Source organism: Pelodiscus sinensis, chromosome Z, assembly GCF_052426305.1.
Source record: "Pelodiscus sinensis isolate ZL-2025 chromosome Z, ASM5242630v1, whole genome shotgun sequence".
Taxonomy (NCBI): domain Eukaryota; kingdom Metazoa; phylum Chordata; order Testudines; family Trionychidae; genus Pelodiscus; species Pelodiscus sinensis.
In genome coordinates this window covers 14,963,235-14,982,617 of record NC_143085.1, presented here as the reverse complement: position 1 = coordinate 14,982,617, position 19,383 = coordinate 14,963,235, and the positions used below count along the sequence as shown (strand labels likewise).

Sequence of the window (19,383 nt, the reverse complement as noted above, 5' to 3'; positions counted from 1 at the left end):
TATTGGACCTAACCAAGTGAGTTATAAGATCAAGAACACATATTCCTGCGCATCCAGAAATATAATCTATGCTATAATGTGCCGAAAGTGTCCGTCTGCTATGTACATTGGACAAACATCTCAGACACTTCACCAAAGGATTAATGCCCACAAAACAGATATCAGACAAGATCACAAAGAAAAAACAGTTTCTTGCCATTTTAACCAGAAAGGACACTCTCTCAATGACTTAACCACCTGCATTCTGCTACAAAAACCTTTTACATCTGCACTTGAAAGGGAATCCTCTGAACTGTCATTCATGTTAAAATTCAACACTCTCCAAAAAGAAATGAACAAACACTTGAACTATCTCATCCATTACCAAGATAGCTTCCCCAATTATCACCTCTAATACCATTAACTCACAAACATCCCACTCTCCCCACCTCTAATATCATCAATTCACAAACACTTACCTTCCTTCCTTCCTTCCGGCCCCCTTCTCCCCCTGCATCACCCTCCTGTTCTGCAATGTGATTTGTCCTTTTCATATGTGTTCATTTTTTTTAATTGTATCCTTTGGTATATATGGTTGTGACTATTTTCTTCCACTATTTGATCTGAGGAAGTGGATCTGGCCCACGAAAGCTCATCATCTAATAAACCATCTTGTTAGTCTTTAAAGTGCTACATTGTCCTGCATTTTGCCACGGATAATTTGTATTTTTAATCAAGTGGTGAGAATTACAAAGAATGAATCAGTTCTATATAGCTAGATGATAAGACTTTATAAAGTAGCATTAAGATTTCAACTCTCCGTTCTATTTTAAATAATTGTTGAGAGTAGCCAAAGCTAGAGGATATTGACACATGAAAGGATATGGTGTATTTTTTAATTCACCCATGTCCAAGAGTAGCCAATTTAATGAAACTTTTAGGCTGTGTAGAATGTTTTGATAAATGATGCTTTTAAATGATACTTTATTTGTATGAGCAGTGCAAGATTCCAAATATATTTTCCATCTTTATTTTTCTCTTGTCTCCTTTAATAGTGTAAATGCTACCTCTGCTTCAACTGCTCCCCCTGTATCATCTTCCTCTGTGCTAACAACTCCATCTAAGATCGAACCAATGAAAGCATTTGATTCCAGATTCACAGAACGATCCAAAGCCACCTCAGGGACTTCTGCTGTAATAAATACAAATCAGATTGTCATAGATAGGTGAGTGATGGTACAGGGCAGGGGAGGTACACAATCTAAATCAAACATTGATGGTGGTCCCAGTTCACACTGATGCTCCTGACAGTTGAGAGGAGTAAGGGAAGCCAACGGGAGTGTTTGCTCTGGTCTGTCTCCCTCTGTGAAGACAGTGCCAAGCATGGTTTAAGGTACGCCAACTCCAGCTACATATTTTAAAGCCTATTCCTCTGCATCTCTCCAGCTCCGGATCTCGAACTACTCCATGAAACTCACAAAATACACACACATTTTTGAGCAACTATCACATTTTATTGATAGCCTTCCAGAAGACAAAAGAGAGCAATTCAGGGCCAACATAAATTAAGGCATCCTGATTTCTCGCACAGCTTTACAGGCAGCCTTGGACACTTCTAATACTACTTCCTTCCATCACAATGGCCGTTGTAAAGAGGAAGTCATCATGGCTCCAATTATCTGGTTTTCCTCGTGAGGTACAAGCCACAGTGAAAGATCTTTCTTTACAGGGCTCCAAGCTGTTTGCAGGTACCACTGAGGCTTCCCATCATTCACTCAAAGACTGCCACATTGAAAACACTTGGCATTCATGTTCCTGCAGCAAAATGTAAACAGGGATGGTATTTTACTCAGATGCAAACCCATGCCTTTTAATCAAGAAGAGGCACTTTGACAACAAAAGGAGACAACGCCAAACCAAATGGAGACAAACTCCTGACTAGCCCTCTACCTTTCAACCCTTGACTATGAGAAATATTTTGAAGGTCAGGTGGAGAGTCTGGTAACACCTCTCTGTTTTAAGGCAACCACTGGCCTACCAACTATTCTGCCAATGTCTAGTACCCTTCTACCACCAATGGTCTTCTGTCATGACCGACAGATGGGTACTGGATATTAAAAAGGGCAGATACTGTATCTATTTTTTGTCTACCCTGCCTTCTCACTCCCCCTCCTTGTCCCTCTTCAGGGATCCATCTCACCAGAGCATTTTCCTCCGGGATATCGACCACCTGCTCCATCTAGGGGCTACAAAATCCGTACCTCACTGCTACAGAGGCAAAGGATTTTACTCCCATTACTTTTTCACAACAAAGAAGTTGGGGGGATAGAAATCTCAGGAAGCTCAACTGATATATATGACCACAATGCTTCAAGATGGTTACTCTATCCACTATTATCCCTGTCTTAAGTGGTTGTCGATTCTCAACCTCCAGGCAAATATTTTCACATATCTGTTCACCCAGCGCATTGGAAGTACATCAGATTTGCAGTCTGCAAGGCACGCTTCCAGTACACAGTGCTGCTGTTAGGACTCTCCATCACTCTGCGGGTCTTTTCAAAAGTGCTTGCAGTTTTTGCCACACATCTCTGCAGACAAGGGGTCTCAATATTTCCATACCTCAATGACTGTATAATAAGAGCAAACAAGTCAAAAAGCGCAGAACACAGTCTCCCTAACCAGGACTGTGTTCCAGAATTCTAGTTTACAGATAAATCTGTCCAAGTGCAAACTCCAAGCCAGCTCAGATAATGGAGTTTATTGGAGCTCACCTCAGTTGCATGGAGGCCATAGCCTCTCTCCCACAACAAAGGTTCCAGACTATACAGGACCTAGTTTCACTGGCCAAATCCAGTCCACAAGTCCCTGCAAGGATGTATCTCCAGTTGCTAGGACATATGGCAGCAGCCACTGAGTAGTGCAGCATACCAGACTGTACATGAGGCCTGCACAGCAATGGCTGAGGACTATATACAAACCATACTTCATCAGCATCAACAAATTAGGATCAATCCCAGTCAGGATCAAACAATCCCTAGACTGGTGAACAGACCCAAGAAGTGTGTGTGTTGGAGAACCATTTCACAAAAGACCCCCCTCCATGACCATCACAATGGATGCCTCTCTCCTGGGCTGGGAAGTGCACTCAGGCTTTCTCAAAACGCAGGGACGTTGGTCTTCACAGGAATTGAACCTGCACATAAACATACGGGAACTCCAGTATTCTACGCATGCCAGCATTTCCTACACTTCATACGCAACAACACAGTTCAGATCTTCATGGACAACCAAGCAACCATGTATTATGTCAACAGGAAGGATGGAGCCAGTTCCTACTGCCTGTTCAGGGAGGCTGTCTGCCTTTGAAAATGGTGCATTGCACATGAAATCCACCTACAAGCCTCTGATTTACCTGGCAAGGACAGTCTCATTTTGGAAGACCTCAGCAGGAATTTCAATTCTAATCGTGAATGGGAAATGGAACCCCAAATTCTCCATCAACTGTTCAACTACTGGGGTTTTCTGACAGTGGACCTGTTTGCAACCAATGCCAGCAAGAAGCATCCACAATACTGTTTGCATGTGGGCGTTGGCGTGCATTCCCTGGGGGCACGTTCACAGTACTCTGGAATGCACCACATCTCTATGCTTTCCCTCCAATTCCACTCCTTCATTGAGTAGTCAACAAAATATGGGGGTGGGATAGCTCAGTAGTTTGAGTATTGGCCTGCTAACGTACGGTTGTGAGTTCAATCCCTGAAGGGGCCATTTAGGGATCTGGGGCAAATCTGTCAGGGATGGTACTTGGTCCTGCTGTGAGGGTATGGGACTGGACTGGAAGACCTCTCATGGTCCGTTCCAGTTCTATGAGATAGGTATATCTCCATATTATTATATATTATTATAAATAAGGTCAGATGCAGCCACAGTGATCATCATTGCTCCAGTTTGGCTTTGGCAGACGTGATACACTTACCGGCTTCATATGTCCAAGAGAAAGCTGTGAAAACTTCCATTGCTTCCTCATCTTCTGTTATAAGAGGGTGGCCGAGTTCATCACCTGTCTTCAAACACTTCATCTCCACGCATGGTTTCTCAATGTTTCACCTCAATAGAAACAGCATTCACTGATCAGGTCAAACAAATTTTATTGAACAGTCGGAGAATAACAATCAGAAAATCTTACTTCTGTAAGAGACGAAGATTCACAGTTTGGACAAAAATGCTTGAACCCGTCAATGGTACCACTTGCTAACATCTTGGAATACCTCTTAGAATTAAGAGTTGGGCCTCTCCTTCAGTTCCTTAAAAGTTCACCTCGCAGCCATAAAGACCTTCTGTCAGCCCATTGACAACAAATCTGTCTTCACACATACAATGATCAAGTGCTTCCTCAAGGGTATAGAAAACACTTACCCACCTATCAGACCTCCTGTTCCAGATTGGGACCTCAATTTAGTGGTTCGAGCTGTCAGCAGTAAACCATTTTAACCCAGGCAACATGTTCCAAGCTCCATCTTTCTATGAAGGTGGCCTTCTTGGTGGCCGTCACAGCAACCAGGAGGATGGGTGAAATCGGTGCACTGATGGCGGACCCCCCTTTCACAGTATTTCATAAGGACAAAGTGGTTCTCTGCCCACACCCAAAGTTCCTCCCAAAGGTCCCCACTGATTATCACTGTAATGAACCCATAAACTTACCTGTCTTCTTTCCAAAGCCTCACGCTGATAAAAGGAGGCACACACTCAGTGTCTGCAGGTCAATTGCCTTTTATTTGAACAAAACTAAACAAACACACAAGTCAACAAGGATGTTTGTTTCTACTGCAGAGAGATCCTTGGGCATGCCAATCTCTACCCAGAGGTTATCCAGGTGGATAGTAGACTGCATCAGACTGGCCTACTACATCTTTAGCCGATATCCTCCATTGCAGCTACGTGCATGCTCCATGAGGGCCATGGAGGCTTCAACTTCTTACCGGCATAGCATACCTCTTATGGACATTTGTAGATCCTCAACATGGTCCTCTGTTCATATGTTTGCTAAACAGTGGGCTCTTGATACTTACCTGTCCCATGGTACTCACTTTGGGCACACCGTTCTAGCTGCTATGCAGGATACTGACTAGCCGAAGCACCCAGCTCTGATCACGGGTACTACTACATAGTCACCGGTAGGGACACTCTTCGAAGAAGACGAGAGGGTTACTCACCTTGTGGAGTAACACAGGTTCCTTGAGATGGTTGTTCCTGTGGGTGCTCCACCAACCGCCCTTCCTCCCCTCTGCTTCAGACATGCTTGTTTTTTTTCCAGGGCAGAGAAGGAACTGAAGGGACAGTTGGCTGTGTATGCATAGTAGCGGCACCACGCCTACTGTCTGCTCCGATTGCACAGCCTACCAGAGGGCACTGCTACCAAAAATCTCTTGACTGGGTGCCACCTAGGGTGGAGCACCCACAGGGACAGCCATCTTAAAGCACCTCTGTTACTGCACAATGTGAGTAACCTTCTCTTCTGCCTGTCTCCTAACAGAGCAAGAGACAAGCAATGAAAATTAAAGAAGGCAAATTCAGAACCACTAAACAGAAAAATGTAATTAGCCTGTGGAACTCACTGCCATAGACTATTGTTAAGACCAAGAACTTAGGAAGATTCAAAAAGTGATTCAACATTTATATCAGGGGTGGGGAACATACGGCTTGCCTGGATCCAGCCCCTGAGGCTTCAGTTTCCTCTTCAACATTGGGGGACCCATGCTGGCATCTAGCCCCCACAGTCTTCCCCCCCCCCCCCCATGTGGGACTGGAGCACACAAAATCTACTAGCCTGGGACTGGCTGATTTTTCTGTGGGTCAGTGGCCCCTGACCCCAAAAAGGTTCCTCACCCCAATTTATATGGATATCAAAAGTAACCAGAGTTTTCATAATTAATAAAAGTGCAAAGACTATTAAACCTTGTACTTCAGTCCTGCAATCAGTGTCTTAACTACTAGTACCCAGAATGATACCTACATGTGGGGAAGGGCAGATTACCCCACATCTTCAGACTGTGGGATTCTTATACATCTGAAGAATTCGGTTCTGGCTGTTGATGGAGACATAATACATGATTAGCAAGAACTTGGGTCTTATCCAGTAGGGACTGTTCCTGTTCTCCTAATGGGTACATTTTCCCAGGATCACTTGCATAGCACACTGATCCATAAGTATGTATGTAAGGTACATTATCTTTTCTGCCCATTTCCCAAAGTCAGAAGAGACTTGGGAGACTACTTTGAATGCATTTTACGTAAATTATGAAACTAATCTTTTACTTTTAATGCAGATTAAAAGATCAGAATTTAATTAAAGAGAATAAGCCCAAGGATATTCTGGAGAGCAGCAGTGATAGTGAAGAGAAGATTCCAGCTACTAAACCACTGACACTGCCTAAGCGTAAACTAGAAGTTGAGGGAGAAACAGTAGAAAAGAAAAAGAAAGGCAGGCCTCGAAAGGACTCCAGACTAGTGCCTGTGACTTTAACTGTTCAGGTAATCAGTAATTTAATTTATGTGCATAATATTAATATTTGTGATTTTTGCTATTTATTTACTAAAGCAAAATGTTTTCCTTGCATTAGATTAAACAGAAGGTGGTCAAGTTAAACCAGGAGTGCTAAGGTTCCTCAAAATTTTGAAGCTAATCCTGTTGCTTGCTTTTTACCCAATTCTTAAGGTTTTAAAATAAAGGTGCACATAATGTAACAAACCTGTGTGCTGTGCACATACAAATATCACAGCCCCTAACTAACCTGTATATATGTAGTATTGGAGTTAGACGCAGGACCTTGGTTTCAAACACCACAGATGTCTGCCACTTGAACTAAATGAGAAACTCCATCAGCTGTCAGCAATGAGATTCAAGAGATGACATAATTGTAAGAACTTAAACAGATTTGACTTTCCATTCAGTAGAACATAGTAGAGTACATACCTAGTTAGTACATTATGGAAATACTTCCCATCTATCAGTTGCAATAACATCTGAAGAAGTGTACCCAAAAAGCTCATGATACCATCTACATGTTTTGTTAGCCTTTTAGGTGCTGCTAGATTATTTATTGTTTTTTAAGTTTTTCCTTTTTTTTTTACCAACACTCAAAGGCTGGTCTAGGCCTGAAACGTACGGGAGCTTCCATTAAGATAGTGCATATGGAAAGTGGTAAAGATGATATAATGCAAAGTATAATGACCACATATTGTTCCTCACAATTCTGAGCAACTAGTATAGAGAATGAGAACATAGTAGTTATGGAATATGTATTTTAAAAAAATGTTTTTGCCTAAGGTTTTTCTGATAAATGTGTGTTAAACATTATTTAAGGTTTCCCTCTTGGCAACTTGGATATATCGGTACTGAGACACCTTAGTGAATGATAACCATTTGCTGTTTCATATGTTCATAAGTTTTTGTTTTTAATTGTATATATGTTGACTTTTTTTCTAGTCGCCAGCTGCCCTGGCCTCTGAGAAGGATGCCACTTGCATATCTGCACCAGCATTAGCACTTAAACTGCCAACCCCAATCCCACAGAAATCGTTTACATTGCAAGTAAGTGGATGACACCAACATTGTTTACTTAAAAGGCATTTTCCCCAAGATTAGTTTACTTCGCTAAAAATATCCTTAAGATACTCAAAATAGTTATATTAAACTGAAGGATTCAAGCAGATTCTCTTTGCCCTGTCTAAGAAGGAGCCTTAACCACCCTACTTTTTTCTAAGATTTTTCCACTTGGCTATTTCCTGCCATTGTTGGTCTTCCAGCTGTTTCTTTTCCTTCCCTAACTGACTTGGATTTGGAACCTAAATAGGTCACATGCATCCTCTAGCTCAGGAGTGGGCAAGATATCTCTCGGAGGCTGGATCAGGCCTGCCAAACCACCAAATCCAGCCCATGGACACCCTGCCAGGACCCTCAGGCATGTAGCAGATGCTGATCTAAGCACAGGGCTGCTGTGTGCCTCTCTACTCTGGAGGCAGAAGGAGGCTTTTTGTGATCTACCTGCCTCCAGCCCAGTTCTCATCTCTTATTGGCTGGAAACAACCAGCCAATAGGAACTGAACCCAGCCAATCCCTCAGCTCTAGTTGGCAGGAAACAACTAGACAGTAGGCGCTTGAGAGATTGGCCTGGGGGACTGGGGCTGCGCAAGTCTCTCCCTGTTCCCTCAGATCTGAGAGCCTGACGGAGGAAGCAGCCCGCAGTTTTAAGCGGTCTCTGGGGGTGCTGCAGGGCTGCTGGCCAGGAGAGGCTTAGGTAAGCACCTCCCAGCCAGAACCTACCTCTGGCATTCCTGCACCTCAACTCCCTGTCCCAGGTCACCCTCCAAACCCCCTGCCCTAGGTCACAACTCCCTCCCAGACCCTATACCCCCTTTCATACCCTGTACCCCTCCCTCAGGCCAGGATTCTCTCCTGCACCCAGACCCCCTCCTGGGCTCTGCACTAAGGATGTTAAGGACTAGTCGACTGTCCGATAAGCAAATGCTTATTGGATAGTCCTGTCGTCTAATCAATCCCGCCCCCCCTTTCTGCCTCTATCAGATAGAGGCAGCAAAGTGCGGGGAAGAGGAGGTACTTTGGTGTTTCAAAGCAGCTCCACATGGAGCCCGGGGTCAGCTCCTTGTGGCACTGCCGCTTTGAAATGCCGAGGTGGTGTTTCAAAAGGGCAGCGCCTCACAGCTGATCCCGGATGCAGCTGTGCGGTGCTTCCCCTTTGAAAGCTGCCTCAGTGTTTCAAAGCTGCAGCATCGTGTGGAGCCCGGTGTCAGCTGAGGATTCCCCAGCTGATCCCGGGCTCCATAATAGCATTACTGTGGAACCTTGGATCAGCTTGGGAGTCCCCAGCTGACCCCGGGTTCTGGGGAAATACCAGGCGGAATCAGTGGTATCCCAGCTGATCTCAGGTTCCACAGAAATGCTTTGCTAAGCCCGGGATCAGCTGGGGAGTCCCGAACTGACCCTGGGCTCCATGTGACATTTCAAAGTGGCAGCGCAACATGAAGCCCGGGGTCGGTGGGAGACTTCGTGAGGGCACTTCCCCACTGGGGACTCTTGTACATTTCAAAGCTGGCAAGCCCATGTGCTGCCTGGACTTCCCACTGGACCCAGCCCCATGCCAAGATCCACATTCCTCCTTTGAAATGTACAAAAGCCCTACATTTCAAAAGAGGAATGGGGAAAGTGCCTATCGACTGCTTGACTTGTAAATTAAGAAATATTTAACAACCTTACTCTCTACCCCAGGCTCCTGCCCCAGGTCACAACCCCCTTTTTCACCCAAACTCCCTCTCAGACCTAACATTGTCTTCTGTACCCCAGTCCCTTACCCTTTACACTCTTCTGCACCATCCTAAACACCTCCACACCTCCTCCACAGAAAAATATGGCCCTTAATCACTTTCCAAAATCTTGCAGTGGCCCCCCCAACAAAAATTATTGCACACCCCTGCTCTAGCTTCTGACTCCATATTTCTTTCCTCACCTGGCTGCAGAGGCAATGCATTTCAGCAGTTCATTCCTTCTGTTATCACTTGACCTGGACTACAAGCTGTCAGGAACATTATCCCCTGTGATGCCACTGCACACCTGGTAGCTGATCTATGTGACGTTTTCCTCACCCACAATCATTTTTGATTTGGGGACAATTTATATCTTCAAGTCATAGGCGCTGATATGGGCACCCACATGGCCCTACAATGTGTTAGTTTTAGGTCAGCCATAAAAACACTATGTTTCCTCAACTCCCGTCTCCTGGCACACCTTTACTTGTGTTACATTGATGACATCTTCATTCTATGGACCCTTGGGAAGGAGACCCTTTAAGAATTCCACCGGGATTTCAACAATTTCCACTCAGCCTGGACCAATCCATGCAGGAGATCGATTTCCTGGACACTACAATACAAATAAATGATGGTTACATAAACACCACCCTATACCAGAAACCTGCAGACCTCTGTTCTTACCTACATGCCTCGAGCTTCCATCCAGGACACATCATAAGATCGATTGTCTGTAGCCAAGCTCTAAGATGCAACTATATCTGCTCCAATCCTTCAAATGGAGACAAACATCTACAAGATCTTTATCAAGCATTTTTAAAACTTAAATACCCACCTGGGGAAGTGAAGAAACAGATTGGCAGAGCCAGAAAAGTACCCAGAAGTCACCTATTTCAGGACAGGTCCAACATGGAAAATAACAGAACACCAATAGTTATCATCTAGAACTCCCAACTGAAACCCCATGGCTGTGTCTACACTGCACCCCTTTTCCGGAAAAGGGATGCAGATGAAACAATTCGGAATTGCAAATGAAGCGGGGATTTAAATATCCCCCGCTCCATTTGCATGAACATGGCTGCCACTTTTTTCCGGCTCGGGGCTTTTTCGGAGAAAAACGCCAGTCTAGACGGGGAATAAGGGAAATTCAGGAATAAGGGACCTTTCGGAAAAGGCTTTATTTTCCGAAAGATCCCGTCTAGACTGGCGCTTTCTCCGGCAAAGCCCCAAGCTGGAAAAAAGCGGCAGCCATGTTCATGCAAATGGAGCAGGGGATATTTAAATCCCCGCTTCATTTGCAATTCCGATTTGTCTCATCTGCATCCCTTTTCCGGAAAAGGGGTGCAGTGTAGACATAGCCCACCAGTGCAATCATTGACAATCTACAAACTACCCTGGAAAATGATCCCTCACTCTCACAGACCTAAGGAGACAGACCAGTCTTCACATACAGAGAGCTCTCCGACCTGAAGCAAATGCTCACCCGCAGCCACACACCACTTCACAGAAACACTTATCCAGGAACCTATCCCTGCAACAAACCCTGTTGCCAACTCTGTCCACAAATCTATACAAGCCATACCATCATAAGACCTAACCACATAAGCCACAACATCAGGGGCTCATGCACCTGCACTTCCACTAATGTGCTATATGCCATCAAGTGCCATCAATATCCCTCTGCCATGTATATTGGCCAGATAGGACAGTCTCTGTGCCAAAGTATAAAGGGACACAAATGGGACATCATGAAAGGTAACATGCATAAACCTGTAGGAGAACATTTTAATCTGCTTGGACATTCCGTAAAGAATTTAAAAGTAGCCATTCTTCTACAAAAAAACTTCAGAACTCAGTTACAAAAGGAAACCGCTGAACTCCAGTTCATTTGCAAATTCAGTTCAATCCAGTTAGGCTTGAATAAAGATTTAAATTGGTTAACACACTGCAAAGGCAACTTCCTATCTCTTGATATTCATGCCTCTCCATCAGCTGCAGTGAATGAGCCACATCCACCCTGACTTGTTTAGCCTCATAAACACTTTTTAAATACCTTTGTTGTTGTTGTTGTTCTTTCATATATACATCCCTGCCTCTGTAATTTCAAATCCATTTAATCTGAAGTGGGGCTTACCCATGAAAGCTTATGCCCTAATAAATTTTAATTTCCAAGGTGCCACGGGACATGTTGTTGTTTTTGCAGACTAACATGGCTACCTCTTCGCCTCCATAAGCACCCTCTCCCTTCTTTTACTTAGCCTTGGTGTTCAAAAGGAACTGGCGGTGGCAGCAGCAGCAGGACTGGTAACTCTCTTCACCTATGCACCTCTGCATTACTCAAGTAAAAAACTGGGCATTTTTTCTGAGTTCTCTATATGGTAGTTACATGCTCAGCTCCTGGAAGGCAACATTAACACAGACTCACATACTACATAGTCCCTTCTTTACGTGCTTTTACCAGAGAAGTCTGGCTTTTACTGTAGGAATTCTGAAAGACTGCAGCATTAGCCCATTTGAACTAGATTTGGTGTCCAGAATTTAATAAACACTTTTTTTTAATTGGGAAACTCAAAATAATCAGAAATTATTGATTGGGAGTAGCTCATGGAATCTCTTCCTTTTAAGTAATTTGGCATATATTGAGGATATTTTAAACAAAAAACTAAAGTTTTTTCTCAATCACTCTCTAAGGTACTGTTGGGCCCTATTTTGGACCTACATTATTTGAGGCTTCCTGAACAATTTTCTTCTGTATAAGAAGATTTTTCTTTTCTTTTTTTCAGATAAGCTCAGATCCCTCCATGTACATTGAGGTGGAGAATGAGATGACCACTGTGGGAGGTTCCAAGCTGAGCAGGTTGAAGTGTAATCGGGAAGGCAAAGAATGGGAGACTGTCCTCACCAGTCGAATTCTTACTGCAGCGGGAAGCTGGTAAGAGAATTTGCCTGTAGAAGTAGACACCTTCAGAAATGAAGTAATAGTCCCATTGGGAGGAGAGAGCATTTAGGGTTTTATTGTTATACTATTAAACAAGTGGTTAGTGGAAAGCTTATTCAAGGTTCCCGGGGAGAATTTACGATGTTAAAAAAAAAAGTAGGTATTTAATATTTTGATAGCATCAGAGAACATTGCTACCCATTTGTCTTTTTTTAAATCCCGTGTATATTGCATATTTTGTAAAATGTTTAATTAAATTCATTCATCCAGTGCATTACTGGATCCCTTATTTTTATGGAATAGTGTGATGCTTCATAGTGCAGAATATTATCCTAAGACTTTTCTCTTCTTCCTCTTTGCCCACTCTGGGACACTTATGTTCCTCTTTCTTCTTCCTGTAACATTAATAACTGTGTCCATTGGCTTTGTCAATCATTGTAGTTTGCTGTTTTTGTCATTACTTTTGCAACTGTGCAAAATGATTTAGTATCAAACATGTAATATTAATAAATATAATATTCACTGTATGTCATCCTGAGGGCAGCTTCACTAGTGAATTGGCTCCTAGAGTCATAATCTAACCATAATCTTTATAGCATCCTATGATCCTATTAGCCAATTAAAATACTTCCTGTGTCAGACATTGCATTCCTCCATTAAATTCCCTCATTAGAGTGGACTGTATCATTAGAAGTAACATTTATTTAAAAGGCAAATGCCATAAATGACTGGAGATTGAGAAGAACACTGTAATTAGAATATTTTTGTGGCATATACACTTCCTCAGGGATAACTGTAGTTTTTCTTCCTTCTCAACATTAGGCTTTTGTTTTAGCATCAGAAGTTTAAAGTAACCTGTGTGATCTTGTTGAGGTCAGCTGTGAGATAAGTACCCACAAATCTGGTTCACATTTCATCTGAACCTTTTTCTGTTTTCACACCCCTTAAGAATGATGCTGAGTTTTAGACTGGAACAAATTAAACAGCTGAAATTGACAAATTGTACATTCTTTTATGTGGAAGCTGTAATGTTTTTCTTTGAATGCTTGCTCGTGTCCATTTAACATAAGTGTGTGTGCTCACCACATGAACTGGTGCTGGAAGATTTTCCCTCGGCAGTAACCGTAGGGGCCTGGATCTCAGAGCCACCTGGAGTGGCGTGCGCATGCCGCATTATATAGGGCACTCCCAGTCTACTCCTTCCTTAGTTACTTTTTGCCACCTGTGACAGTGCTTCCCTGCCCACGCCACAGCCTTCAGCACCAGAGTAGGAGAAGTACCAAGTGATAATGCAGATGGCCTCTCAAGGCATCCCTTGGCCTCAGCAATATTGCCAGGTATAGTGGTGCCCTTGGACCCCCTGGTGTTTCCTGGTTCAGCCCCATGCAGCTTGTTCAGTGACTGGAGCCTTGAACCCTTTCCTTGGCACTCCTAATGAGCCAGGTCCTGACACTGGAGGTGAGAGATCATCTCATACCCAAACTGGAGGGGTTAGTGTGAGATCAAGGGGGTCAGGTCTCCTCCTCCTCCTCCTCCTCCTCCTCCTCTTCCTCCTCCTCACCAGATGAGGCCATTGGGCCCCTTCATGGTAGTCCCCCCGGATGATACAAAGGCCCACCAGGACTTTCTCAAGTGGGTAGCCACAGACCTTCTGCTGCAAGCAGAGGAAGTCCAGGAGGTCTTGGACTCCTCCTTGGAGTCCTTGATCATGGTACACTGCCTGGACTGGCCCTACCCCTACATGAAGGGGTAGCCAAGATTGCCAGGGCACTTTGGCAAACACCCTTTTATATCTCATTTATTTCAAAGAGAGTGGAGATGAAGTACTTTGTGCCTCCCTAGGACCACAACTACCTCTACACCCACCCACTGCCAAACTCCCTTATAGTGGGAGTCATTGAAACAGGGAGCAACTGGGCCAACCTTCCCCCATGCCGAAAAATAAGGATTGCAAATATTTGGATTTGTTTGGAAGAAAGCTTTATTCTTTGGCCAGCCTTTCAATTACAGGGGGTGAACCATAAGACTCTGTTCGTGTGCTATGACCTCAGCTCATGGCAGTGAACTGCCAAATTTGAGGCATTGCTCTCCAAAGCATCCAGGGAGGTGGTAAAGGTGCTCAGGAGCAAGGCTCGGCCCTAGCAAGGGCAGCTTTACAGGTGCCGTCGGATGCTGCAGACTCAGCAGCAAGGTCCAGAGCCTCCATGATCTCCATGAGAAGGGCTGTGTGGCTTCTTCTCTTGGTTTTGTCTGTGGAGACCCAAAACTCAATCCAAAATCTCCCCTTCAACAGTAAAACTCTGCGGAACAGACAGGCATCAACTTGCATGGGCTCAAGGATTCTCTTAGAATCCTTAAAACATTGGGTCTCTACATATCGGAGCATAAAAATTTTAAGCCCCAGCTTTTTCAGCAGCTTACTAGGCAGGACCTGACCCAGGGGTGTGTGAAGCCATTCAGAAAGAGACAGGGGCAACAACCACAGCCAGGGTCTCAAGGCTTGTCAAGTCACTCTAAGCCCTCAAACAAGTATGCCCAAGGGCAACATAACAGACACCTCTCTGCCACTTCTTATTCCATCTCAATCCCTTTCTCCCTGCATGGATGGAAATTACATCAGATCGCTGGGTCTTGGCCACGGTGTGGGATGGGTATAGGTGCAGTACTCAGCTCTACAGCAGCCACAGCAGCCCTCTTTCAGGACCAGTCCAGAGCACTATGGGACCAAAATGATCAGCTATCCCTCACCCTCCTGATGACTGTGAGGGTGTGCTTGCACATCCTCAGCTGTATGGAAGCCTGCACTTATGTGGTACCATCTACCAGGCTCAGGATCTGCCCTTTGCAACTGTGGCTGACGTTGGTATACTCTCCAGTAAGGCACCTCCTCAACTGTGTAGTCATGATGCCACCACATATACTCCACTCCCTGCTTTGGTGGATGAATCCCTGTAATCTACTCTCCAGTGTCCTGTTCGAGCAGCCTCAACATTCACTCTAGCTAGTGTCCGATGCCTTGGACCAGTGATGAGGAGCTTATCTCAGAATGCCCCAGATGCCGGGCTAGTGATCTCAGGATGAGGCAGTGGTTCTCATATACCTCAGGGAGCGCAGAGCAGTCAGGAACGTGTGCAAAGTGTTCTTGTGCACTTGTAGGGCAATGTAGTCTTGGTGTGGCTGGGGTAGAGTGGTGCTGCAATCTGCATGTTCTTGAGTTTCCTGCCCACCTCCACAGACACTGCTAGCAGTCACCTATGTTGAATAGACATGAGCAAGCACCTGAAGAAGAAAAAACAGTTACCTATTTCTATAATTGGTGTTTTTCAAAATGTGTTGTTCATGTCCATTCAACCTCCCACCCTCCGTCCCCATTGTCAGAGTATTTTTGGCAAGAGGAACTGAGGAGGGAGGGGCCTGGGAGCTCCCTATATAGCTAGGAATGTGTTCTCCAGGGGGTGCTAAGACCCAGGCCCCTATGGGTATTTCCCCCCTTACTGAAGGAAAAATCTTCCAGCACTGGTGCACGTGGTAACACACACACCTATGTTGAATGGATATGAGCAACACATCTTGAACACCAGTTACAGAAACAGGTAACTGTTTTTTTGAGCTGTAATGTTTTATATACTCGCAATGGCCTAAGTTGATTCAAATTCTAGTCCAAGACTATCACAAGGTTTGGTTAGCCTGACCTCAGTTTCAAGCTTGTTAGGTAGAAAGTTGGTTATAAAGTTATGTACAGCTATAATCAAAGCTCTCTTTCACATCATATCCTGTCATCCATGCAAACTCCTGTTCATTTCATGTACCTTGACCAGTGTTTAGATTGGAAGCATACTGCAGAGTAGTATGGAAATAAAAATTAGGTAAAATTTAGGATGAAATCTCCCATGCTCTTTAATGAAGGAGGTAGGAAGTGCTTCTTTTATAGTATAAGCATTCTCTTATTGATGGAAGTGCATTCCAATACCATCTTCAAAACATGCACCTAGTGGTTTGATTATAAGGTAATTAATACCTTTTATTCTTCTTCGAGTGCTTGCTCATGTCCATTCTGATTAGGTGTACGCGCGCTGCGTGCACAGATTCTGGAGCTTTTTTCCCTTAGCAGTACCCATAGGGCCAGCAGGGAGCCCCCTGGAGTGGCGCCGGTATACCGGTGCATATATACCCCTGCTGGCCCTCCCACCCCTCAGTTCCTTCTTACCTCCCATGACGGTAGCTGGAGCGTGCTTCAGGCTATTGCCTATCTCTTAGCAGCTTATCTCTTACCCGTTGTATTATAGTTCGCAGTTGAAGTTTCTATCTAGTTAAGTAGTTGTTAAGTACTGTAAATAGTTATTTAGATAAGGGAGCAGTGGAACCCTCCCGTGAGGGGAGGGCATGCCAGGGCCCCAGGGCTTCAAACCCTGTGCCTCCTGCTCCAAGCCTATGCCCTGCGGAGACCCTCATTCTAACTGCCTTAAGTGTCTGGGTGAGGCTCATCGAGCTGAAAGCTGCTCTATCTGCAAGAGCTTTAAACCCAGGACTAAGAAGGAGAGGGACTTCCGACTGAAACTCCTGCTAATGGAGTCGGCACTGCAGCCTCAGGGCGAGGAGCGACCTCACTCCGCCCGCAGCGCACCGACAGTGGCACTGTCGGACAGCAGGGCACCGAGACGCAGATCGCTGTCACCAGTGCCGAGGGCCTCCAAGAGCTCGAGGGGTCGCTCGGCAGAGAGGAGTGCCCAGAAGGTGCACCCTAAGGAGGGGCACCTTTCTTCTAAGTCCTCTAGGAAGAGGCACAGCCCAGACAAGGGCAAGAGCCCTGGGCAGACAGTGGGGCTAGGAGAGGTCCGTCAGCCTTCCACCCCAGAGACCTTTGAGGCAGCCCGGGACCTCATCCACATGGCGGTGGATGAAGGGGAAGGCCCGGTACCGCAGGAGCGGACCGCGCCGGCACAGGCCTCTAGTGCCCCCTAGCAGGACAGGGCTGGGCCGTGGGACCCTCTGGGCAACGGGCAGGCCTCAGCCCAGCAGCAGCAGTTTCCCCCGGTGCCGGGGAGAACACCGGCACCGGAGTCGGGACGAACACCGGCACCGACCCCGGACCCGCTCCCCACGGCACCGGCAGCGACTCCGGGAGCGTGTGGGCTCGCTACGCCGACGGCACCGGTGCAGGGTCCGGTACCGCAGATGGCTCCCTGGGCGGTGCAGGGCCCCGCACCGTATTACGCGCCGCCTGCGGTGCCGCAACAGGCGCCCCGCACGGCACCGGTGCTGTTGCCGCTCCCGGCACCGATCCCTGCTTACTCCTTGGGGGCACAGCAGCAGAGCGCGGCACTGGTGCACATGATGGCACCAGAGGGGTACGCACCGGTCTATCAGATGCACCCGGTCGCGGTACCGCCGCAGCAAAGGCCTCCACTCATGCCACCACCAGCACTGCGGGTGGTGCACAGGGGCAAGCCATTGGCCATGGCAGACCAACGTAGGGTGCAGTCTTCATCAGCGCCTTCATGGTCGGCATCAGAGTACTCTTCGGAGTCGGAGGCTGAGTCAGTGGTTTCAACCGGGCCCTCATATAGGTCGCGGCCTCGCCATAGGTCCCGCTTGTCGCTCAGATCATCTCACCGGGATCCGATGGTCCAGCAGCAATCGCAGGGGCAACCCCAGTGGGCTTTCTGGACGCCCTGGGCATACCATCAGGCCCAGGGGCCTCCCCCTTCGGGGCCGGCAGTGGGGTCATCCCGAAGAAGTAGCACCCCATCTGCCACCCCCTTGACAGCCCCCCAACCTGGAAGTGGCTCACCCATAGCTTCGGGGCCGAGACCCCCGGTGATTGGTCAGGGGGAGCCGGGGGCACAGTTGACCGAGGAGGCAATCCCCTCAAGGGACTTCTCGTCGTCCTCACCAGACGAGGCCCTGGCCGACCCCGCACCTCAGCCCCCATCCATGGACTCCAGGGCGCACCAGGAGCTGCTTCGGAGGCTGGCAGTCAACCTTGCGGTCCAGCACGAGGAGGTTCACGAGGACTTAGATCCGATGGTGGACATCATAGCGGCAGCGGGCCCTGGTCGGGTGGCGCTCCCACTGAATAAAACTGTGGACAAGCTGTCTAAAACCCTGTGGCAGACGCCGGCCTCTATTGCACCGACCCAGAAGGGGGTCGAGAGACGATACCATGTACCCCAGGAGGGGCATGAGTATCTGTTTACCCACCCGGCTCCGGGATCCATAGTGGTTCAGGCCGCTGGGCAGAAGGAGCGCCAAGGGCCTCCAGGCCCCACTCCGAAGGCAAAGGAGCCTAGGAGATTGGACCTGCTCGGCCGGAAGGCCTATGCCACAGGGGGCCTCCAGCTATGTATAGCTAACCAGCAACTGATGCTGGGGCATTATGCTTTTAATATGTGGGCGTCCATGCAAAAATTTGCCAGCCAGCTTCCTCCCGAATCCCGCATTCCTGAGGCGGCACAAGGTCCAGGTGTTCCCATATCTGGACGACTGACTCATAAAGGGCAAGTCTCGAGAACAGGTACTGGACCATGTCTCGAGGGCCAGAGCTCTGTTCGAGGGCCTCGGCCTCCTCATAAACGAGGCCAAATCACTGCTGGAGCCCACGCAGGTCATAGACTTTGTGGGGGCCCGTCTGGACTCGCCTATGGGCAAGGTGTCCCTGCCGAGAGACAGATTTTTGACCATTCAATCACTGGTAGTGGGGCTGCAGGAGTTCCCGACTACGACGGCGAGGACGTGCATGAGGCTGCTAGGCCACATGGCGGCGGGCACTTACGTGGTCCAACATGCCAGGCTACGCATGCGCCCATTGCAGGGGTGGCTCAAGGTAGCGCACAACCCCTTGAGGTCGCCGCTGGATGCGATGGTAACTATCCCCCAGGACGTCCTGCGCTCGCTGGACTGTGGAAGGACGAGAGCACGGTGTGTGCCGGGGTCCAATTCACCAAGCCGTCCCCGTCGGTGCAGCTGGTCACGGACGCCTCGGACGTGGGATGGGGCGCTCACCTGGGCAACCTCAGGACACAAGGTATGTGGTTGGCAGAGGAGGCTCGCCTCCATATAAATATCAAGGAGCTGCGGGCGGTCAGGTTGGCCTGCAGGGCGTTCCTTCCCCACTTACAGAACAGAGTGGTGGCGGTGCTGAC

At 47.1% G+C, this 19,383-nt stretch overlaps 1 protein-coding gene across 2 annotated transcripts in view; it reads left to right on the top strand.

Annotated features, from left to right (window-relative positions):
* The window catches only part of HIRA (histone cell cycle regulator), a 108,438-nt gene that overhangs the window by 75,437 nt on the left and 13,618 nt on the right, over nucleotides 1-19,383 (top strand). For both annotated transcript variants that reach the window (XM_075898289.2, XM_075898288.2), the window contains 4 exons: nucleotides 1,035-1,205; nucleotides 6,306-6,510; nucleotides 7,466-7,570; nucleotides 12,087-12,235. In XM_075898289.2, the coding sequence (XP_075754404.1) occupies nucleotides 1,035-1,205; nucleotides 6,306-6,510; nucleotides 7,466-7,570; nucleotides 12,087-12,235 (630 nt within the window). The remainder of the gene's footprint in view (nucleotides 1-1,034; nucleotides 1,206-6,305; nucleotides 6,511-7,465; nucleotides 7,571-12,086; nucleotides 12,236-19,383) is intronic.